The 25079-nt window shown below is 39.5% G+C and overlaps 1 protein-coding gene across 1 annotated transcript in view; it reads left to right on the top strand.

The window, feature by feature from the left end:
* Positions 1–24356, top strand: part of LRRC4C (leucine rich repeat containing 4C) — a 153057-nt gene extending 128701 nt beyond the window's left edge. Inside the window, exon 2 of the mRNA XM_060017383.1 lies at positions 22336–24356. Coding sequence (XP_059873366.1) covers positions 22378–24300 — 1923 coding nt within the window. The 5' untranslated portion in view covers positions 22336–22377 and the 3' untranslated portion in view covers positions 24301–24356. The remainder of the gene's footprint in view (positions 1–22335) is intronic.
* The last annotated feature ends 723 nt before the right edge of the window (positions 24357–25079 follow it).

Below are 25079 nucleotides of genomic sequence, written 5' to 3'. Positions count from 1 at the left end.
TTCCAAACAAAACTATCTAACACAGTAAAATGCCCAGCTTTGAAGCTTACACCATCAGACTATACCACCTGCTAACGCCTCCTTGTTGGAGTCAACCACAGACCCACACTTCCCTCCTCCTTATTACTTGAAGAGTTTAACACCTGCCTCCCTGATGTTCTCTCCAAACCTCCTCCTGATATAATTCTTGGTGATTTCAATATCTGTGTCAGTCGCTTGATCTTGATTGCTAATTTCATGGGCTTTTCCCATCTGCATTTGCTAGGGGCTTCCTCTTTGTACAGTTCGCACCAACTGTATGTCTAAGCTTGGGTTGGAAAGATCTGTAGTTTGTTGGAATTAAAAATCATTTAGGTTACTCATTATGCTTTGCAAAACGCCAGCTCTATTGCTTTGCTCCAAATACTGTGTGGCCCTCAATCTTTGATTCTAATATTTAGTCTGCCATTGGCACAGGAGTGTTGGGAGGGGAATATTGGGGAGATGAGGGATGGGTAGGAGGAAGAAATGTTAGTATCTCTCCTGTTTCTGGATGTGGAAAAAAATTCCCAGTTAGAGTTTGTAGCAAATGCCTATGTCAGATTCTTAACATCCCATTTGATTTTAATAATTCAGAATGTTTCTTTAACTATTTCCTCTCCATCTTCAAAATACATGATCTCATTTGATCTTAAGAGGTGGTTCTGAACAAGGCGGTAGATCAGAGAGAAAACGTGACTTGCTTAAGGTTATGCATCTAATAAGTCAGAACTAAGTGTAGACCACAGATCTTCTGACTCTAAATGCATTCTTTTTTTATTGGCATTAAACAATTCATTGTTCGATATGGCCAGTGGTTAAAATAGCTGCCTTGGCTTTCTGCCCGGGAGAGTGTTAAAATACAGTGGCAATTTGATAAATATTGTCACCAGCGTTGTCTGTGGTGATGGTGGTAGCAGCAGATCGAGAAATGTGCTGAATTGTTCTAATGGATGCTCTTTCCCCTTAGCTTGGCAAACACATTGCCTGTTTACAGCATAGAGACCACAGTGGAGAGCTAGGTGAGGTGATGATTCGTGCCAAATCTTTGCCACGATATGCTGGACGCTACAGCAGCAGCTAATGTGAAGTGGCTCATTATCCACTGTCAAATCCGATAACAGCCAAAGACTGGCTTTGCTACGGCACGAGCAACTGGTGGGTAGGCCAGCTACTGCAAACCACAACTGAATTGCAAAAATTAGGCTGCAGATGAGTAGGCAAGACATACTCCTAGTCCCTGAGCCATATTTACAAATTTCGGGTAGGTTTATCTTTGCCACTTTAGAAACAGCCTTCATGGTCCCAGCTTGACACCAGAGATGACTCTCCTTGGGATCCTTCTCTTGTGAGTGCCTCTCCCTTCAGTCATATTTTATGGGCTAAAGATGATCTCGGGGCCATGGTGGCCCATAGACAGAGGTGGAAATGTGTCTCTCTTGTGGAAATATTCCTGAAGCTGCCCACCCTCCACCAGCCAGTGATGCCATTCACATGAACACAGTTACCTTCTACTGTAGCACAGCATCCGTGGGTGGTAGTTCTACCTATATAGAGAGAAGATTGGGAGGCAGGAGGCAGGATCACTGCTTCCTGGCTCTATGAGTTAGGGTATGTGTCTTTTTGTCTCTATTAAATTGTAAGCTCCTAGAAAGCAGGATCCTGGATTTATTTATCTATTTAGTCTAGTGCCTATGAGCCACAGTTTCCCCCTTACAAATATCTATCAACAAAATTAATGTATTCCCTTCTCAAAGGTCCGTAATTAAGCTACAGTTTAATCTCCTAGCCTCCCCTGTCCCTAGCACAGTGCCTGACACATAGTAGGTGGAAACTATGTGCTTGTTTACTGAAGGAACAAAGATATGAATGAGTCCATCAATCAGATGCTTCCCTGAGGCCAAGTTTAAGTCTCAGCACACCTCTTCCAACCATCAGAGACAGAAAAGTCATGGCTTCCAGTCATTCTTTGACAGACCACCAGGAATAATGCCCTCAAAGTGGTTGTTTATTTTGGAAAGCAAAAACTAATCTGAAGCCTATTTTCTTTACTTTTATATTCAAATGCCTATAAAACAGAATAACACCAGAGACCTATTCATTGCTCACAAATGATCTATGGGGTCATAATGTGCTTGCTCTTCCAGCTGTGCTGCACTTTGGTGCTATCCTGGGTTTAATTGAAAATATGCTGTGACCCTGGTTTTGTTCGCTGGGCATGGGGGAGGGGATAATTGGTATGAGGCCTCCGAAGAACTCCCTCGTAACGAATGTCACTTGGCTAATTTGGGGTTCGCCAGCGGGAAATAACGTGTGAAGTCCTGGAAGAACGAGACGCATATTATTTGCATGCAACTCACGTGAAGCTAATGATTTATTTTTAAAATTAACTTTTTATTTGGCCATACCTGTTTGTTGAATTCTAAATGCTGTGAGGATGATAATAGTATTGTACTTACAGCTTCAAGTCTCATCATAATTAAATAAACAGCTTATGAATTGCAGTCCAAAAAAAGGTCTGTAGTTCCACTCTTAACTTAAGGGGTTTCCATAGAAACCGTGGGCAGTGAGTTTGACGTTTATTGGACTTGAGGCTATATGTAGCATTGACAGTGCTCTGTTTCCCTCGGCCACTCTGTGTATATGTCTTTCTCTTCCCTTAACCTTCACAGCCATCTCTCCTCCCTCGGTCTTCCCCTCCTCCTTTTCCTCCCTCTCCCCCTCTCTTATTAGCAATGAGGAAGTAATCTGGACTCAGTTAGATTTAACAAATGCAATAATACTAAAATGAACTCTGATACTTAAGTGTAATTGTGTTATTAGCTGGAAATGTTTTTCTTCAAAAACAAAAGAATTGAGAGTGAAGTTTACTAAAGTGGCACATGCTTGTAAGAAGGAACCTTTGGCTGCCAGTTGAAAGTCTGCAGTCGACATATCATATGGCTTTTCCTTGATTTAGTTACCCCGGACTGACAGATGTGTCTCTTCCATCATAATTTTCAGACTTCTAAATGGAACATATAATCATTGCACCAAGGGGGGGGGAAGCGGGGGTGGGGTGGGGAGGTGGTGGTGGGATGAATATTGGGAGATTGGGATTGACATGTACACACTAATATGTATAAAATAGATAACTAATAAGAAACTGCTGTATAAAAATAAATAAATTAAAAAAAATCATTGCGCTGATCATGTTCCAAGAGAAAGGAGGAGTTTATTTAGAAAGAAGACAACACACTATCTATTGTGTACACTATCTATTGTGTACCTACTGTGTGTCAGACAATTTACATCTTAGGTCATCTTAGTTCATGCCGCAAAATTAACTGCCAGGCCATGTGCTGGAAGGAAAATGGATCTGGAGCTGGTGGTTGAAGTTCAGGCTCCATCACAGTCTGGCTGTAAGCCTTGGATAGAGTGTTTAAATACTCTGTCTTGGTTTCTCAAAGACAAATGAATATGACCACTTCTAAGAAATGGGGTGTTATTAGGATTAGACATGATAATGCAGTCAGTACACCATTGTAGTGGTGCTTTTCTTCATCCCTTTATAAATGAGGAAAATGAGTTGCCAAAAGAGTGAGTCAGGTATCCAAAAGGTTACACAGCTAGTAGAACGTGTGTTCATACAGTACAGTGATTAAAAGGGGTGGACTTAGAGGGACCTGAGGTCAGTAAATAACTGTGCGATTTGGGGTAAGTGACAAACTAACAGAGTATCTACTTCGTGCATTTATTATGAGGATTAAATAAAATTGTGTATGTAAAGTACTTAGAGCATCTGCCACATAGAAAGCTGTGTGCTGTTTTTCGCTCTATCTTCCTCTCCCCTACAACTTTCTGATTTGTTTTGGTTTTAGTATGAATTCAAAATAAAAAATGATCTGTCTCCTAAGTCTGTGTAATACTTCTGGTTTTAAATTATCTCACGATTCATAAAGTATCTCAAGTTATCCTGATAACAGGGACTTCCCTGGTGGCACAGTGGTTAAGAATCTGCCTGCCAATGCAGGAGACACAGGTTTGAGCCCTGGTCCGGGAGGATCCCACATGCTGTGGAGCAACTAAGCCCGTGCGCCACAACTACTGAGCCTGCGCTCCAGAGCCCGCAAGCCACAGCTACTGAGCCCGTGTGCCACAACTACTGAAGCCCGTACACCTAGAGCCCATGTTCCGCAACAAGAGAAGCCAACGCAATGAGAAGCCCGCGCACCGCAACGAAGAGTAGCCCCCGCTCGCCACAACTAGAGAAAGCCCAGGCGCAGCAATGAAGACCCAATGCAACCAAAAAATAAATTAAAAAAAAAAAGTTATCCTGGTAACAATAAGGAAAGACAGATAATATCACATCCATTTTATAGGTTGAGAGAAATGAGATTCAGAGTTGTTATTTACAAGGTCTCTGTATAGTGAATGAGGAAATGGAGTTTTTACCTAGTTCCCTAGGGTTCTTTTTATAATTAAAACTCTCAAAGTCTGTTCTTCTTAATTTGGGTCCCATGTTCATGAGTTTTAAAGCCTAAACCCAGCTAATTCTAACTCTCCATCTAATAAATGGTGAGAGGAGGAGCACTTTAGCAGGGAAGGAGGAAGAAAAGTAAGGGAAACCGCAAAGTCTGCAGACTGTTTTAAGGTCATTCTCCCAGGATCTGAAGGGGCATGCAGAAATATAATCCTGAGTCCCAGGCACAGATGAGGAATTGATTTTGCACAGCAATGTGCTTCAGTGTTGCTGGTTAGAAAAAAGGGCGTGAGTAGAAAAATGCAAAAGAAGCCAGGTATCAGTCAGAGCTGCTGGTGGGTACCTAGTGAGTTCAGAAGCGCGTATACAGCTAGGACAAGAGTGTGATGGGACAGGATCGCTGGAGAGAGCGATCTTTACTCTCCCTTCCCCACACACATGTCCACATGCACTCGCATGTATTCAAGACTAAACAGAACAAATATTTCTTTGATATCTAATCATTGTATGGCTTCAGAGAGCCCAGACCAGGAGCTCTGCCGTTTTTATTTGTTGTGTGCTTATGCTTGTTTTATGACTAGAATATTCGTTCTGTGTTGTCTTTGGAAGAATCCCTTTAAGTCCCTTTCTCCATTTTGTGAGTGTTAGTTTAGTTAAAACTAAATAAAATAATCCCTGAAGTCACTGAGCTAGACACACAGAAATAGCAGTAGATCACAATGTGCTGAGACCATAAGGACAAGTAATGGCACGACAGAAAACCCCTCTGTGTTGTGGAACACCCTCTCCTGCTCAAGATTCCCATGGATGTTACAGGACACGTGGCACTGTTGCCAAATTAGCGGAACTTAATCTCTTATTTCTTAGATGAAAGTGAATTATAAATAGAAATTTTAATATTTTTCTTTCATGTCCTAATAGATCATCCTGGTAGCTTTGGGATTGAGGAGAGTGGGTAAGAAAAAGAATCTCTCCACGTGCTCTGGAAGGGGGTCAACAAAGTTTTTCTATAGGGGGCCAAAGAGTAAGTATTTTGGCTTTGCAAGCCATATAGTTTAGCACCCCTATACGATTTGGCACATTAATATGAAAGCAGCCATAGGAAATACAGACACAAATGGGTGTGGTAGTGTTCTGACAAAACTTTATTGACAAAAACAAATGCTGGGCCAAATTTTGCCTGTGGGCAGTGGTTTGCCAACTACTGATCTTAGAGTCTGGCCTATATCTCCACCCACCTTCTGCTTCTGCTCATGTGGCGGCTACACTTAAAAGATGGGACTGGGAAGTGTGAGAGTGACAACCGTATCATAATTGCCCTCATTTGTGGACTTTACTCTTGATCATACTTATTTTTGAATCAACTTTATCTTTCCAGTATTCCTTTGGCATAGTAAGAGCACATATTCTGTCTTCACTTTACAGAGGGCGCAGAAAGTTCAAGTGGCTTGTATCAGGTGTCACCCTGCATCTGTAATATCTATATTGGAATATGACTGTCAGCCCTGTGTTTTTTCAGTTGGACTATTCTTTCTAAAATGCGTTCTTTAGAGAACAAAGGAAGATGGTGGGAGAAATAACTGAGAAGCAATTTTCATTATCTAAACCAAAAACAAGTCGTTAAGTAATAGCTTAAACAGGGAGGCTTCCCTACTTTCTTATCCCATGGAGACACCATAGGGGATCCCGTTCTTTATTGCTTTTCATGTATATTCCTGAGTTTTTTTCATGGTGTATTTTTGGAAATGATGCATTGTAGGCAACTGAATACAGGGAGTTTTGGCTTTGTGCAGTACTGTGTTAACGGAAGCTTGTGCATGTTGGAAACAAGTCCTCGTTTTGCAAGGTTCCATGGTAACTGAGAGCAAATCAGTTATAAAAGAACTGTGCAAAAAAGAGGACTTGGTTTCGATATGCATGACCTCTGGTTAACAAGCACGGTGCAAAATAAGGACTGCCTCAAGTAAATAAATAAGAATCCCATTTCCAAATGTCTGCATTTGCCATATAATTCCCTCTTTTGTGGTCATTAGGGGGAAACAAAGAAATCGCTGATTACAGTCATTTCCATTATCTGACATGTCATCTGCAAGGTTTCCTCATTATGCAATGTTAACAGTGTTGAGGTTACTTGAAACCAGTTCCAGGTCCAATTAGGAGGCCATCCCTGCTATCTGCATTCCGATTAAATGACATTGCCTGGAAATCAGAGAAAGAGTCTACTCTGTTTCCTTCCCTTGCTCAGAACTCATAAACACAGACTCAAAGAGTTTCCTTATCAGGTTTTTCTGGGTCATTTGGGTGAATTTATTAAACTCTTAAATCATGCTGAAAACTGGAAGGCGGTGGCCCCGAGATCTTCAGTAGGAGCCAGGACCAGATGTATAGGACTTGCTCTGATGTTTTCCGTAGTCCAAACTATACAGAAGAGAAAGCAGCCAATGAGGGGTCAGGAATCAGGGGAGTTGGTGAAATGGAAAGGGAGTCTCACCAAGTTAAGAATTGCAGACCAGAGATAGGAAATCATGCTATCGTGTCAAGCTGTATTGTAGCTAAAAAGCAGAGCTTAGCCCAGACCTTCATTTTCTCAAACCTCAATTATTGAAATAATTTTGTAGTTGACCTTCAGGTCTCAGAGTGCCCTCTTTCCTATCCGTACCCCATATTATTGCAAATTTGCTTTTCCTCAAATACTCTTCTCACTGTCCTTTTCCCTTCCAACAAAAGGAGAAAAATCAAGTCCCTACAACCCATCCCAGGAATCAATATAGAATTTCCATTTCTTTGGTCTATTTTTCATAGTCTGGTGCTATTTTACTTATCCTACCTTATCCCACTGGTTTTCAGTATATATTCCTAGTGGAAATCAGGTCGTGCATCTCTTTGCCCTATGCTCATATTCACTGCCATACATTTCCCACCTACCACATGCCTGTTTCCAATAAACTCTTTCCTCTCTCTCTCTCTCTCTCTCTCTCCCTCTCTGTCCCCCTCTCTCTCTCCCCCCTCTCTCTCTCCCTCTCCCCTTCTCCCCTTCTCTCTCTCTCTCCCTTCCCTCTCTCCCTCCCTCTCTCTCCCCCTGTCCCTCTCCCTTCCCTCTGTCTCTCCCTATCTCCCCCCTTCTCTCCCTCCCTCTCTCTCCCCCTCTCCCTCTCCCTTCCCTCTCTCTCTCTCTATCTCCTTCTCCCCCTCTCCCTCTCTCTCCCTCTCCCTTCCCTCTCTCTCTCTCTCTCCTCCTCTGTCCCCCCTCTCTCTCTCCACCCCTTCTCCCCCTCCCCCTCCCTCTTTCTTTCTCCCTCTCTTTCTGTCTCCCTCTGTCTCCCTCTCTCTCTCTCTCTCTGCTAGTATGTGTTTCCTATTACCTGCTCCTAAACCACACTGTGTATTCTTCCCTAGCACTTTCTGCTGTGTTATAGTTCCTTGTTTATTCACTTAAGAATCACACTAAACTTTAAGATTCTTGATGGGAGAACTTGGCCCTAAGTGTCAGGAATTGAGGACCCTGCTTGACACTCAGTAAACACTCAGCAAATATCACTGAAGGAATAAATGCCTATGTTTTTCTGTCTCTTGGAATGCCAGACCTTTTGCTTATCCAAATGCACATATCCTACTAAATCTCATGTCTGCATAGCCTTCACTGACTGTTTAAACCTTATTGGTTCCCTCCTTGTAATTATCCACACAATCACATGCACGCTCAGGATACACACCGGCATTGGTTCTTGACTGTTGTTTATGTTAGGGATGTCTTAGCACAGTGTTTCAAACGGTCAGTGACAGGCAATTACAGAGTGGAAATAGTTCCCTCAGAGGTAAAGTTCACACAGTGCTGGTGAGCATACTTTGAATCATATATTAGAGCTAGAGCTAAAATTACATTAGAGATTCTTTTTCCCAGCATCCTACTATGAAATGAATCCCAGATATTTTTACATATATATATACATACATATATGTTTGTGTGTGTATATGTGTGTGTGTGAGAGCACAGTCTAGGAAATTAAGGCTTTGCACTGTTTAATAATAGCGAAGAAGGTACTTGGTGAAATATTAGAAGGTGATTTAAAAATCTGAATGGCTTTGTATATGTGATATTTATTCTTTTCAGAATAAATAAATAAATTAATAAACAAATCTGCATGTCAATTTAAATTGCATTACAATTAATTACAAAAATCCATATGCCTTTTGGGTGCTATTGTTGGTTTGTTTGTTTTCAACCTATAAAGGCAATGATCACCTTAGCACAGGGCATTTCCTAAGGATTCATGAGCAGTTGCGGGTTAATGGCTATCAACTCTTCCCAGCTAGTCATCAGTCCAAAGGAAGCATGGGAAGCAAGGTCATTAACTGTATTAACAACTTTTGGATATCAAATCCTTCCCTCCCTACCTTGCCAAGGACTTATGTTTAAGATGGACCTGTTAGATTTTCAAAAGCCTCTTTAGTTACTTGCCCTTTCATTAACCTGGACAGAAAATATATATAAATATTAATGTTAATGTACAAACACATGTAGAAAGACAAAAGAATAAATATTAGCCTCTGTGGACCAACAGGAGAATGTCATGAGGAGAAAAATAAATTTTCATATTTTGACTGAGTATAATTGGAAATGTTCTCCCTCTTTTATTTGTTTTCCTTTTATTCCCTTTTTCAAACTGAAAGTCTAGAGAAAAACATCGTGTTGTGCATCTTGAGAGGCTAAAACATGTGTCTAGTTTTTGCAATTCAACCTTATTTAACATGATTTTTTTTTTTTTTTTTTGGCAGTAGGGTATTCTTATTGGGGCTTGGTTGTATTTGTTTTAATGGAATATTATTTTTTCTCATTCTTGTTATACAGCTGACTTTCACTAATAATAATAAGCATGATATTTTTTCCTTTGGCATCTGTCACGATTACCCAAAATATTCTAAGAGATAGATAAACACAGCAATTCACCTACAGTATCTCCATGTATTTTCCTTTGAGGAATAAACTATGGCAAAATGAAGGAAAGTTCTGGATCAGAGAAGTTCCCGTTTCCTTTCTGTGGAAGAAGCTCTGGATCCCATTGCATCGTGCAGCATTCTGATTCTTACACTGACACAAATTCCTTAAAGTAATGACATGGAGGGACAAATTTTCACTGAGTGCCAAGTTTAAGGTGTGTGACAAGGCTCATCATCAAAAAAGAAGACTGCATTCCAAGACCTTTCCCAATGTACATTTGTCTGGAAGAATTTATTCAAGACCTGGGTCTAGTCCTTAGTTTTCTAATCTCAGAAATTTGATTTTGGTAGCTCATCATGAGAAGGGTGTAGTCACACTTACTAAACACATACGAAATATAGAATATAGAACAGAATGCCAATTTGCTAAACTACAGCTAGAACTATAACAAATCCTTCAAATACTTTAGTCTGTCAAATCTTTTTGTGTGAAATTTAAACTTTTTTGGAATCATAAATCTCTTTGAATATGTGGTGACAAAACCAGTGAATAATCTTCTTATAAAAATACACAATCACATTTATACGAAAATGTGCATATGATTTCAAAAGATTTACAAATGATTTGAAATCCATTCATGAATGTCTTAGGAACCCAAGGATTGAACTATGAATTTTCATGGAAAAGCAAATTATAATTAAATAAGGTGGCTGGTAAGAAATCAAACTAAGAAAATGTGATTGTATGATTCAAATTGCTTTAACATCAGATTATAATAGTCTGATGCATCAATCATTCTCCACAATTGGATTTCAACTGTCACCAGGACTAGACAAATAACAAGAAAAACAGCAACAAGCATTCATACAGTATTGACTGTGTACCAGGCACTGTTCTAAATCCTTCTTTATGTATTAACTCGTGTATCCTCAGTAATAGAGTATATAAACCAAATTATCCAACCTATAGGCAGTTTTACAGACAAGTACTCTACACATTTGAATCTTTGATTTTTAAAAAGTCTCTACATTCCATTAGTGTTCACTTAGTTATGTAAGTAGTTGGTATTCTATACCAACCAACCTTTTCTTGAGCACATTTATTCTTCCTTCCTTCCTTCCTTCCTTCTTCTTTCCTCCTTCCTTCTTTCTCTCTCTTTCTCTCTCCCTCCCTCCCTCTCATTTAATACACAGATATTTAGTATATACCATGTGCCAGGTACTGTAATATCATATTTAGGATACAGTTTATTGCTGGTAAGGATAGATTTTTACCCTAATCTATTGTTTTTAATCACCCATTTTCATGCTGATTTTTGATAATCTACTTCTTCTCAATGTTAATTTATTTATAAGTTTTTTTGGGGGGTTGAGAGGGCAAGAAGTTATTGTTGAGACCCCTCTTTACCATTGTGTACTATTTTTATTTTTTTGGTTTACATATGGGTCTTATCACTAGACCTTGATAAACTTAGCTAATCAACCTGACTCCTGACTATGAATTGAAATGTGAACTACTTTTCAGTACTGCAACTCAGCAAATATTTACTGAGTGCCTAGACATCATCCAGTTCCTGTCTTTAAGAAGCTTATGATTAACTAGATTGAATGCATTCCCAAACATTTGCATTCAAACACAGATTTGATAAATGCTGTAATCTTGACATTACAGATCCTTAGGGGAAGGATGAATTAATACTGGCCAGTAAAACCAAAGAAAATCTAGTAGAAATGGTCATTGTAAAATTGTCTCTGAATTTGGGTACAATTTTGAAAGAAAAATCAGGGTAGGACATCCCAGGGCATGGGAAAAACAGGAGTAAGCCTTTGAAGAGGAAAAGTAGGGAGTATATTTTTAGAATCAGAAACAGACTGCAGCCGAGACTGTACTATGGAGAACAGTGGGAGATAAGACTGGGAAAGCAGTATGGCTCAGCCTCGGGGAGTGTCTTACGTATCGCACTAAGGCAGTAGTTTTCAAGAGGGCAAATTTGCCTCCCAGGGGACATTGGCAATATCTGGAGACACTGTAGATTGTCACAATTGGGGGTGTTACTGGCATCTAGTGGGTAGAGGATGCAAGAGATTTAGGCTTTATTCTGTAAGCACTGGGAAACCATTGTTGGGTTATGTTTTCTTGGACAGTTATTGTCTAGGTCCCTGTGTGTTGTTACACAAAGTGTGTAAAGTGTTACTGTGCAAATCTCCCTCAGGAATAGTATAAAAAGAAAACACCAATTTTGGAGGTAAGGAAATGCATACATTAATCATTTGGTGGACCTTGAATCCAAGAAAAAAGAAAGAACAAAAAGGAAAGGGAGAGAAGTGAAGTCTTAATGCATTGGGAGGGCTCCAACCTTAAAAATATTAGTGCAAACGAGAATGCAGGTATTGTTACAAAAAGGCACATTTCCGGTCATTGGTACTGTCTGATTTCATTTCCTGAAGAGTGAAATATCAAATAGTATATGTCACTTGAGGTTTTAAGCTTTTTTCCTTGGCTATGCATTTCACTAAACCAACACAGCAAGCAACTATCATAAAAATGCAAACATAGCCCTGAGCACCTCAAATCCCACCCTTTAGTTCCAGAAACATGTAGTCAACTATATTTCATTTCTTCATAAATAATCAAGCACAGCAAGTGAACATGATCAAAAGAATTCATAAACAGCCAAAACTATGTACCAGGTATGCTTATCTCTCCTGCATCATGTGAGGCTAAACAAGCAGGGAAAAAACAAATTAATTTTATTTTTAGCCTTGCCAAGTCTTTAGCTATATTTCTAGGTCTGCTTTCCTAACACGAAGTAGATTTGACTTTCTGTAGCTAAGACAAAGTTGGAGCTGCCACCGCCTACCCCAATACCTTGCCTAATCCATGCTGTTCTTTTCGATTGTGATGGAAGAATTAGACATTTTTCACCCAAGGATTTTCTAATTAATGGTTTAAATGTGTTCTAGAAGCAGAAATGTGATGATCAAGAGACTCTTCCATTTTAAAGAAAATTTGAGGATGATTTGACTTTCGGTCTATAAGAATTCTTGTTCTCTGCTCTAAGTGGTCTGACCTAATGGAGGGACCCAAAAGCTGAGTCAAGCCTCCTTAGTTCTGCAGTACATGTTGGTATCATGTGAAGCAAATCATGGAAATAACTTAATGCATCATCTACTTGTAATTTTCAAGGCAATCGTGTTATTTTAGGCACATACAGTAGAGGGCATTGTCTGGCCAAACTTAAAACAGGGCTGCTATTGACAAGAACAGATAAAGAGAAAGAAATAAGGAAGGATTTTCCTTCCCAAAAAAATAAAGAAAATTTAAAAAGTAAAAATAAACAAAGAGAGCAAGAAGACAATGAAATGAACTTTATATTGCTTTGTTCTCTCTGTAGGAAGACTTCTATGAAAATAACTAAAAACTGGACAAGAATCATTCCAGAAATTAATGAAATTTCTATTATGTGAGTTGGACTCTACTAGATGCTAAGGGTCAATTAGTAAATATGATATTATTTAGGTCCTCAGTGAGCATATAGCCTTAATTATCTACAAACTGCTTCCATCTGCTTGAACACTCATGCATTCATTCATGCATTTAACAAATGTTTGATGAGTATTTTTCTGGAAGAATATCACTAGAGTAGATAAGACGCTCCTCCAAGGAACTTAACATTCCACTCAGGTGAGACAGGCAGTAAGAAAATAAACATTGAAATATATGAGGAAAATATTGAATGAGAAGTACTCTGATGACAGTTAAAATGGTAATCTGACTGATGCTGACGGAGGGTCTGCTTTAGGCTGGGTGATCAAGAATGAATCTTCTGAGAAAGTAAAATTTAAAGGGAGTCTTGAATGAAAGGAATATCAACCATGCAAAAACCCAAGGACAGGTGTTGCAGGCAGAGGGAACCTTAGTGCAAAGGTCCTGAGGAAGGAAAAGGCTTGGAGCATTTGAGGAACAAAGAAAATTCAATATGGTTGAAGACAGAAGGCAAAATGAAGAGAAGTTGAAAGATAAGAGAGATTAGGCAACTATCAGATAATCATATGTTGGAGGCCAAAACAGTTTACATTTTGCTCTAAAAGGGTATGAAGTCAATAGGAGCATTTTCAGCTGAAGAATGACATGAACATATTTATATTTGTAAACTTCATTCTAGATGCTGTATGAAGAATTAATTGTGGTGAAGCAATTGCAAAAGTAAAGAAACTGGTAAGAGGGTATTTCAGTGGTCCAAGTTAGAAATGAAGATGATTTGGCTAGAAAGGGACAATGAGGAAAAGTAGATAGATCCATTTATATTTTAATAGTAAAGTCAGTATTTTAATGAATAGGGTTGTGCTGCATTTAAATAAAAAGAAAAGTCAAGGAAGGTCCTTACATTTTTGCCTTGAGCAATTGGATGTGTGATAATGGCATTTACGAAGGTGCAGGGCAGGTTTGGGGATTTTCTTTCAGTATATGGTACACCATTTAATTCATATAATTCTCTCAATGTCTATTAATGTTATCATCGCTCCCACTTAGGAAGGTGCAGTTCAGAGAAAGCTAATTTACCAAAGAATGGTTATGCCAAAGAATACTTGGCCAACCTTCTAACTCACCTCATTTTACTCTAAATCTGGTTTTTGTTCCACTAGGTTTTGCTGATATAGATTGGGTGTCTTTCTATGCTTCAACATTGTTTCAAGTTGGAAAGTACAGTATGTCCTCAAGAAACCAAAACTGAATGTGTGTTTCATAGTCCTTTTTGTATAATTTACAATGTGGACATGAGCAGCATTAGAGATCAAAAATGCATCTTTCCTTACTTGTGCATCAGAGTTTCAAAAGTGATACCCTGCTCCCTCTGTGTAAACCAGTATTTTTTAATGAGACTACATACAGAAGCTAATTTTGCCTTCACTGGCATTTCATGCTCTACAGGATTTCAACTAGGGATGACTAATTTGAAGCTATACATGTCTGAGTAGTCAGATAATCAGACTGAAGATCAGTTCCATTCTGTTCTAAAGTAATGCTAGGGGTGTCGATTATTGAAGTCATCTGCCTCTTCCATCAACCACTCCTCTTTCCAATTTCTTTTATGCACAAGGATGGAGCCTTCCTAAAATAATGCTCTCACCAATGCCCTTCCTGCTTAAGAGCCTGGAGTGTCTTCCTAAGTTTCTTTATTGAAGCAAATCCAAACTCTCCTACCAGGCATTCACTGCCCCTCAGTTGGGCCAACTTAACTATCTAAATTCTGCTGTGTAAGTCTTCTGCTTCCATTAAGTCATTTTTCTTTTATTTCACTCTCCTACTCCTCTTCTTTTATAAGTCATCTATGCCTTCCTCCATCACCTGCCTCAATGCAAGGTTATATCCCTTTAAGGACCTACATAAAATCCCAAACCCTCTTCTTAAAATTTTTCTGATTATCTACGACATTTAAATGTTTTATGGCATTTAAATATCGAATACACTGATTTACATTAGTACCTAGATACACATATGTACACTTTTTATTCTTGATAGGTATCTATGCATTTGTATTACAGCTCCAATAAGTTTGTAAAGTTCTAGAAGGCATGGTCACCTTAGCTCTTTTCTATCCCTTCTTATACTCTCCAGAACGTAGCAACATGTTAGCCACATGGGTTGTTATGGTTTTTTCTTCCATTAATACATATTTCTCTCCACTCACTGCTTTTTCTTATCTAATGATATTGTAATCTTGTCACTTCTAAACACTAAACACATGTATTCCTGTACTATAAGTTAGGTAAGTCTTCTAGAAAAGTGAAAATGCAGATCCAGGTGGTTTTTCTTTCCTTAAAAATCAATTTTTGGGCTTCCCTGGTGGCGTAGTGGTTGAGAGTCCGCCTGCCGATGCAGGGGACACGGGTTCGTGCCCCGGTCCAGGAAGATCTCACATGCCGCGGAGCGGCTGGGCCTGTGAGCCATGGCCGCTGAGCCTGCGCGTCCGGAGCCTGTGCTCCGCAACGGGAGAGGCCACAACACTGAGAGGCCCGCGTACCGCAAAAAAAAAAAAAAAAAAAAAAAATCAATTTTTAAAAATCCCAACTTTTTCTAGAAACATTGCAAGGTCAGTGTATATAGCCAAAGAGCCTCCTGTTGACTTGACAGGTTCAGTACCCAGGTTACAGCCATTTAAGCCTTGTATCACTTCCATTACATTTGCCTTGAGGGTCAGCCCTGGGCGTATTTACAAAAATTTTCTTTCTCTGTACATGTGCAGAGCCATATATTCCTGCATGAGGGAGGAAAGCTCAACAGATTTGCAAAACTGGGTTTCGAATGGGAAAAAATAATGAACTATATTAGGAAATAGTTGTAAAATAAATTTGATTTGGGGGGTGAGCTATCTTTGATAATGATGTTATTTAGTTTGTTGCTTTTCCTTTTCCTGTGTATTCTATCACTCTTTAAAATTTAAAGAGCTATCCAGAGAAATGATTACAATAGAAAGCCTTCTTAGCAAGGTGGGGATGAGCCTCACCTCCTTTCTTATAAGCAAATCATTTTGCCTCATCTTACTTTGTTCTCTTTGGTAGGTCTCAGGTATATAATGGTATAAGAAATCAGAATTTTTCTGTATTTGCCTTTTCTTTGCTCTTGGTTTGGGGAAGTGGGAGATAGCGAGAAATAGAGATAGAGAGGAGAATGACTATGAAAGCATCAGGTAGGTCTGGCTGTAAGTAACCAGAAAAATAATGAACTGTTTATACTGTAAGGAATTGATTATTGCACATAATAATAAAATACAGAGGAAAAACTGTTACAGGATTCATTTATTTAGCTGCTTGTCACAATATCAGACATGCAAATTCTTCCCCTCTTTCCATGTTTTCCTTCCTTAGCACATCAGCTTTGTCCTCAGGCTGCCTCCTGTCTTGGCCACAAGATGGCTGCAGCAACTCTCCGTATCTTATACCCACAACAATACCCAGAAACAGAACAAAGAACTACTCCTTCCCCTTGTCTTTCTTCATATTAGTGGGGGAAAAAAAAAAAAAAATCCCAGAACCCCCTCAGCTGACCTCTCCTCACATCTCATTGGCCAAATTGTGTCACGTGCCCAGACCTGATCAGTCTCTGGCAATAGGAATGCTACAACCAATGTTTATTTAGAAAAGAACTCAGCAAACTATAGTCCAAAGGTTAGTCCACCATCTGTTTTTGAATGCCCTGTGAGCTGAGAATGTTTTGGAATTTTTAAATAGTTGAAAAAATTTTTAAGAAAATTTTGAGACATATGAAAATTATATACAGTTCAAATTTCAGCGCCCATAAATAGTTTAACTGGAACATAGCCATGCACAATCATTTACCTTTGTCTAGAACTACTTTCAAGCTACAATGGCAGAGTAGAGTAGTTGCTACTGGAGACCATACGACCTATAAAGCATCAACTATTTACTATCTGGCCCTTTACAGAAAACGTTTGCCTAGTACTAGCTTAAACCAAATTCTATGAACTAATCAAGGTTGGGCCAGCCTCTCCCAAAGCAGATAATATAGTTTTATGATTTTTTTTTTTTTTTTTTTAGAATGAAAGTCAATCTTCCTGAACAAAATTTTCTAGGGAAAGAGTATGTGAGTAGGATGTTGGGTTGGCAACAAATTCAGAGAGAGACAGACAGAAAGATTAGAGTTCAAGCATATTTTAGGTGAATAACTCATCTTTAGTTCTGTTTAAAAAGTTGATTCTGAAAATGTCACCAACACAAACTGTTGGTAAGACAGAGCTGAGTTTTTTGCTTACTAAGGGGAAGCACCACCCCACAGAGGTCCAGGAGAGTCTATGGGTGGAGTGGTGAAGATTAAGCCAGAATTTATTGAGAACTGGAAGTTTGATTTTTAGGAGAATCGTTCAATGTGGGAACTTGATGAGGATCAGGTAAGAATTATGATACAACAATCCAGGACTGGAGAAAACACCGAGGTGAAGCAGAAGATTCAAAAAATCCTAGAGCACAGACTTCTGTTAATGCTTTCCCTGAAAGAGTTGATAGATCTTTGGGCAAGTTTCTCTAAGGACAATGAAACTGTTTTGGCAGGAGAATTTCAGAAGAGGATAGAGATGCTGATAGAGACCATGGCAGAGCTAAGTCAATTTGATGTTGATGGTGAGGTATGGTGTGGAGGTCTCAGTCTCCTTTCTAAATGTGGGGTTTTGCTTCTCAATGTTTAGAGAGGTTTGTTGCAGATACATGTGATTGTGAATATGTGGTCTGTTGAGATGGGAGGGCTGATTGTGGTTAACTAAATGTATCTTTCTCCCACCTCGCTTGCAAACTAGTTCCATTGTCTGGACAACAGTCTATGCTGACTTAGCAATGATACTGTGCTACTCTCCCTCCTTCAGTTCCTTCTGTGTCCTGAAGCATAGGTAAGGAAAGAAGAAAGGTCTGTTGACAAAAAGTCAGGATATCCTCTGGGACAAGGCTAAAAGTATTATAGTTTAATTCAAAACCCACACAGATCCATTTGTAAATAAATGCTATGAGATGACATCGTAATGGAAGTGTGTACTTTTAAATTGATTTCCTTTTGATGTGATAAAAACATCTTCTGAAAGAGATATTGAAACCTGGCTTTCGATGGAAAGTAACATAATTCAGATTTTAAAATAGAAAACCTTTTGTTGATAGTAGTTTACTCGATTCAGCGCATGTACCAAGCTTTATTTGCGGCAGGTTATAAATTAGCTTTGAACCAACTATAATTCATAAATTGTTACTTATGACTGATTTACAGGCAATCTCATTAATTGCAATAGCAAAAAGACCTTGAAGTAAGCAAGAAATAGAAAATAAAACAACCCGGGGATTGAAAATGGGGAGACACACATACTCTACGATTAAGAGCAATGTATCATATTTCGGTATGTTTTACTGATAGTATGTTTCTGATAATTTACTGATAGTATGTTTCTGGTCATTCCAGTTCATCCTTACCACAACTTTGAATAATAAGTATTAGTGTTATTCCTATCTTATATAAGAGGAAGAAGCTCCCATCACTTTTTATTTTAAAATGTAGTAAATATTTATTACTTATTATGAGCCAGTAACTTTATCTGTATTATGTGACAGTGCTAACAAAAGCCTTTTGAGTAAGTAACTCTGTTGTTTCCCTTTTACAAATGCGGAAAGTAAGCTATAGACAGGTGAAGTAACTTTCCCAATTGTAGGGTCATGGGGGTTAAAGCAGGCATATAAATTCAAAGTCTTCATGAGCCTTTTCTCTGACCACCGGACATGGATGCCTTTGTTATTTCATATTTTAAAGGGATAAAGGTAGCAAATGGCAGAATAAGGACGTATCTTTTTCACTTTTGTGCGATTTCCAGTCAACCAGTTATTTTGACCTCTGTTGCCAGAGACCCTAGGATTCTAGAGAGAGTCATGGAGTGGGAGGTGGGAGGAGGGATGGAGGAGTAGGGCCCTATGACCCCAATCCTAAAAGCATCTATCAATTAATATATTAGAGATTTTATGTGCTGTTCTTTTTTCTTTCCTTCTTTCTTTTTAAAAATTCCCTCTTACCTTCAGAAGTGTGTTTTGGGGAAAGGGGAACATATGCAATGAAAATACTGAATCACATGAATGACAGATTTTCTGTGGTCATGATCACTGGCAATTTAAATAAGATTCTACTTAAAATAGAAATCTACAAGGGTTTTTAAGGTTGTGTTTAAACTTACAATGAAGGAAAACTCCCAATCTAACTCAGGGTGAGAAGCCTGCCAGCCACATTGTTGTGGTATGAATAATTTCAGTGGGTTCTGGAACACAGGAGCTATCCCAGTTGCCTGGTATCTAGCCCTGGGATGATGAGGGCAGAGGGATAGTGGCTCAAGTGTAAAGAGCCCTGTAAAAACTGATAAAGGAAATGATTGGGGTACTGGCTTCATAATGGTTGCCTTGAATATGAAAGGCATGCCTGTGAGCCCGTCCTTTACTATCTCTAGGAATTAGCTAGCCCTTGGAGGGGCAGTCTCTCCAGGATAAGCACAGCCCCGTATCAAAACATCAGAAAATACAGAAAGTAAAAGGCATGATTAAATACATTGGTACACATCACTATACCAGGTACTGTGCTGTCAGGAGGCTAAGAAGAGACCATGAGACATGGCCACTGTCCTCAGGGAGCTCAAAAGGTAGTGCAGGAAACAGACCCAGGGACAAATGATCGTAGTACTGAATGGTGTGAAAAGTCAACCTAGAGCTGCAGGAGCCCGGAGAAAGGCAGCAAGTCAGTTTGCCACAGAAGGCTGGAAGAAAGAGTAACAACTCAGCACCCAGTGGTCAAATTTCTTTGCTGCCATAGGGAAGGAGACCAAAACAAGCCTCTGAAGCCAGAAAGCATCTATGACTTTAAACCTCACCTTCTTGAGATTCAGGTCCTTTTCTGCCGTTCTGTGAATGTGGGTGTATATTGAAGGGCTGCTAATGGCAGATACATTTACTGAGTGAAGAATCTCTTTTTATAGGAAAAGAGCCTCTTCTCTGTCTTGTGTACTCTATGAAGATGGAGTTATTTACAAATGTTAATTAACATTGAGAATCTCACCACTGGTAGAAGGGTTATACTCCTAAAGAGGAGACAGACGGCCCTTCTCTCCTCAAGACCTTGAATGGTAGGCATGCAAGAGATGACCAAAAAAGTCCACTTGTCTCTGGAATTGACTTTTCTCTAAGGCTCACTTGGAGCAGCTGGAGGATCTTCCTAATTTTTCTCCTTGCTGCTGGTTTCTTCCAAAACTTTTCTGTCTCCCTGTTAATCTAACATTATCATTCTTAAAAACAAAGCTCATGATAGCATTTCTTTGTATAAACAGAATATGTCGCCTGTAGGATAAAACGGGGACTCTTAAGTTTGGCGTAACCAACTCTTCAGTCTGGACCCGATCTTATCCCAGCTTCTTTCCCATTCTCTTCCCCAGGCTTTCCGTTCTCCCACCACAGAGGAATTTTTATGGTGCTTTGGTTGTACTAGCATCCTTCATGTTTCCTTGTCTTAGCTCAGCCTGGTCCCTCTGCTCTTCTTTCTTTTCTTTATCAATTTCTTTTACAAAATCTAAATCAGGTGACCCTCCTCTTTGAAAATCTCCTGATTTACCAGCACAGATTGAGTTACTCTGACTTCAGCTCCCTCCTACCAATGTGGCTTGGCCTCAGAGCAATGAACATACATTATTTTGTTTCATCTGTTTGCCTATCTGTCTTACCTCCTGAATTATAATTCCCTCAAGGATGAGGATTATATTCTTCACCTTTGTATGCTCAGTACTTAGCAAAATGTCTGGCTAAGGGAAACAACAATACAGTAGTAGTAATAATAATAATATCTAATATTATTGAGTTCTTTCCATATGGAAGGCATTATTCTAAGCCCTTATGAACATTAACTAATTTTATTCTGACAGTAACACTAAGGGTTATGTAATTATGTCATTCCCATTTTGCAAGGAAGATTGAGCCATGGAGAGGATAAGTAACCTGCCCAAGGTGACACGTAATAAATACTAAATTATTGTCTTAGTGCCTTTTTGAATTGGATATGGTGAGCCTCCACACTTTTTTTTCTTCCCAGGAGATTCACAGAAGAGACACTGTTTATTGAGATGAGAAATTTGGGAGAGGTCATTACACAGGTGCCCAATCCATGATAAGCCAGTTGAGTGGGGTTTATACTGAGTAACACAAGCGTTGGAATTCCTCTTTGTGCCAGAAGAGTTGCAGGAAGTGAGTTGTTTTATTTCCTTCCCAGAAATCTACTTAAAATCAGTAAGAGTAGGGACATAATACATATATAATACAGTTATACTAAGATTTTTTTCTGTGCGTAAACATTATGTTTCATGGGGTGTGATTTAATTTGTGGTATATCTACCTATGGGTAGCAGTTGGCTCTGTTGTCATGAGTTTTTGTATATGAACATCTCTAGAAATTTATGTATATTTGTGCATGTCATTATTTCAGTGTATTTTCACAGGAACTATATGATAAGTTGCCAGTGTTTACAGCTCAGGTCACCCCCAAAGGAAAGGTATTTTAACAAAATTAATTGTGAAAAATATTTTGCTTTTGCCATCATTCTTGCAGAAACTTTTTCATGGAGTTCTTGAGATCATATTCTCCTGGACTGATGAGCTGACCGTCTAAGCCCTGGTTCTGTACTTACTAACCATGTGACTGCATGCATGTCACTTCCCCTACTATTAAATTGCTTCATCTTGAAAATGGAGTCTGTAACAGTTCCTTCCTCAGAGGAATGCTGTAAGGTTAAGAAAGGATCAGGGCATGCAGCCTGTGTAATTACAAAGGGCCCCATACTCAGAAGGGCCCATGCTTGGCTTCATGCCCTTCTGTAACTGATTTGAAATTCTTAATAATTTTTAACAAGACATCCCATGTTTTCATTTTGCCTTGAGCCCTGCAAGTTATGTAGCCATTCTTGGATAGGATTGTTTGTGAACTCCATAGCCTGTGGTGCCTGGCACATAGACTAATCCTCAATAAAATGCCAGGTATTAATAATTTTGCGAGGGAATTTTTAGTTTATTGGTATAGCCCCCACCCCAATTTTATTTTCTGAACTTTTCCAATCTGGTCTGGACATTGAGCCTAATTGTGGGGTACATTTCATATGTCCTCATGCATTCAGCTCAGACTTGGTTGGTAAACACTACAGTAAGGCCCTCTACCTCATTCTTCCATTGCTCTGTGATTGCACATCTGATGGAATATTGGCTGTGGATGGCTGCTGACTCAAAGTACAAAAACACTTCTCTATAAATATGAGCCAGATCGCTTAATAAATGACACTACATACAGTGACTCCAGAAAGACATCTGGAGGAGATCTAATACTCTTTTTTGCTCTCATTGTATTGCAGATTATTAGAACTCCAGAAGGACCAACACCAGATAAATTATGAATGTTGAACAAGATGACCTTACATCCACAGCAGATAATGATAGGTCCTAGGTTTAACAGGGCCTTATTTGACCCCCTGCTTGTGGTGCTGCTGGCTCTTCAACTTCTTGTGGTGGCTGGTCTGGTGCGGGCTCAAACCTGCCCTTCCGTCTGCTCCTGCAGCAACCAGTTCAGCAAGGTGATTTGCGTTCGGAAAAACCTACGTGAGGTTCCAGATGGCATCTCCACCAACACCCGGCTGCTGAACCTCCATGAGAACCAAATCCAGATCATCAAAGTGAATAGCTTCAAACACTTGAGGCACCTGGAAATCCTACAGTTGAGTAGGAATCATATCAGAACAATTGAAATTGGGGCCTTCAATGGTCTGGCAAACCTCAACACCCTGGAACTCTTTGACAATCGTCTTACGACCATCCCAAATGGAGCTTTTGTATATTTGTCTAAACTGAAGGAGCTCTGGTTGCGAAACAACCCCATCGAAAGCATCCCTTCTTATGCTTTTAACAGAATCCCTTCTTTGCGCCGACTAGACTTAGGGGAATTAAAAAGGCTTTCGTATATCTCAGAAGGTGCCTTTGAAGGTCTGTCCAACTTGAGGTATTTGAACCTTGCCATGTGCAACCTCCGAGAAATCCCTAACCTCACGCCGCTCATAAAACTAGATGAGCTGGATCTTTCTGGGAATCATCTGTCTGCCATCAGGCCTGGCTCTTTCCAGGGGTTGATGCACCTTCAAAAACTGTGGATGATACAGTCCCAGATTCAAGTGATTGAACGGAATGCCTTTGATAACCTTCAGTCACTGGTGGAGATCAACCTGGCACACAACAATCTAACATTACTGCCTCATGACCTCTTCACACCCTTGCATCATCTAGAACGGATACACTTACATCACAACCCCTGGAACTGTAACTGTGACATACTGTGGCTCAGCTGGTGGATAAAAGACATGGCCCCCTCCAACACAGCTTGCTGTGCCCGGTGTAACACGCCTCCCAATCTGAAAGGGAGGTACATTGGGGAGCTTGACCAGAATTATTTCACATGCTATGCTCCTGTCATTGTGGAGCCCCCAGCAGACCTCAATGTCACTGAAGGCATGGCAGCTGAGCTGAAATGTCGGGCCTCCACGTCCCTGACTTCTGTATCTTGGATTACTCCAAACGGAACAGTCATGACACATGGGGCGTACAAAGTGCGGATAGCCGTGCTCAGCGATGGGACGTTAAACTTCACGAATGTAACTGTGCAAGATACAGGCATGTACACATGTATGGTGAGTAATTCTGTTGGAAATACCACTGCTTCGGCCACCCTGAATGTTACTGCAGCAAACACTACTCCCTTCTCGTACTTTTCAACCGTCACAGTAGAGACTATGGAACCTTCTCAGGATGAGGCAAGGACCACAGATAACAATGTGGGTCCCACTCCGGTGATCGACTGGGAGACCACCAACGTGACCACCTCTCTCACGCCACAGAGCACAAGGTCAACAGAAAAAACTTTCACCATCCCCGTGACTGATATAAACAGTGGGATCCCAGGAATCGATGAAGTCATGAAGACTACCAAAATCATCATTGGCTGTTTTGTGGCCATCACACTCATGGCTGCAGTGATGCTGGTCATTTTCTACAAGATGAGGAAGCAGCACCATCGGCAAAACCATCATGCCCCAACGAGGACTGTTGAAATCATTAATGTGGATGATGAGATTACAGGAGACACACCCATGGAAAGCCACCTGCCCATGCCTGCTATTGAGCATGAGCACCTAAACCACTACAACTCTTACAAATCTCCCTTCAACCACACAACAACAGTTAACACAATAAATTCAATACACAGTTCAGTGCATGAACCGTTATTGATCCGAATGAACTCTAAAGACAATGTCCAAGAGACTCAAATCTAAAACATTTACAGTTATGAAAAACAAACAATCAAAAAAAAAAGACAGTTTATTAAAAATGACACAAATGACTGGGCTAAATCTACTGTTTCAAAAAAGTGTCTTTACAAAAAAAAAACAAAAAAGAAAAGAAATTTATTTATTAAAAATTCTATTGTGATCTAAAGCAGACAAAATTATGTGTATTCCTCAGAACCTGTTTTTGCTGCACTTATTTACTATTTTCCCACATCTTGTCCCTGCCTTTCCCAATCGCCATATTTTTCATAGGAGATCTCAATTCCCTAAAGAACTGGTCTAGGAAATTTTGTAAGAATTCTGTTACACTTTGAGATTTTTATGGTGAATTCTAGTGGTGAGATCCAGTCTCTTTTGTCTTTCTTTTTTTTCCTCTGTCTTTTCTTTTCCCCCTCTCATGCCCTTATGAAGTAGTCCAATGGGGAATGCAATATTAGAAATAGATTTTTAAGAGAGAACAAGGAAAAAATGCAAGATCTTATATTTTTCATGTAACGACCTGTTCTGTATTTATGAGGAGGACCATACAATGGAAAACAAAAAGTAAGCAAACAATAGATTAATTTACATATGAGCATCTATAAAACCCATGATCTTTTAAACAAATCTAGAACCCGAATTTGTAGATCAAAAGCTAAAAATAAGATTATAAATAAAATATTGTTGTTTTTTCTGTACCTGGACACAACTCATTTGTAGTATGGCTCAAATGTGAGAAACGAAGGTAATTAGATTTCCTACTTTCTAAGAAAGATAATATTATA

The sequence above is a fragment of the Delphinus delphis genome, chromosome 8 (genome assembly GCF_949987515.2).
Source record: "Delphinus delphis chromosome 8, mDelDel1.2, whole genome shotgun sequence".
Lineage (NCBI taxonomy): Eukaryota > Metazoa > Chordata > Mammalia > Artiodactyla > Delphinidae > Delphinus > Delphinus delphis.
The sequence above is the reverse complement of the archived record's forward strand: the minus strand, read 5'-3'. Positions and strand labels throughout refer to the sequence as shown.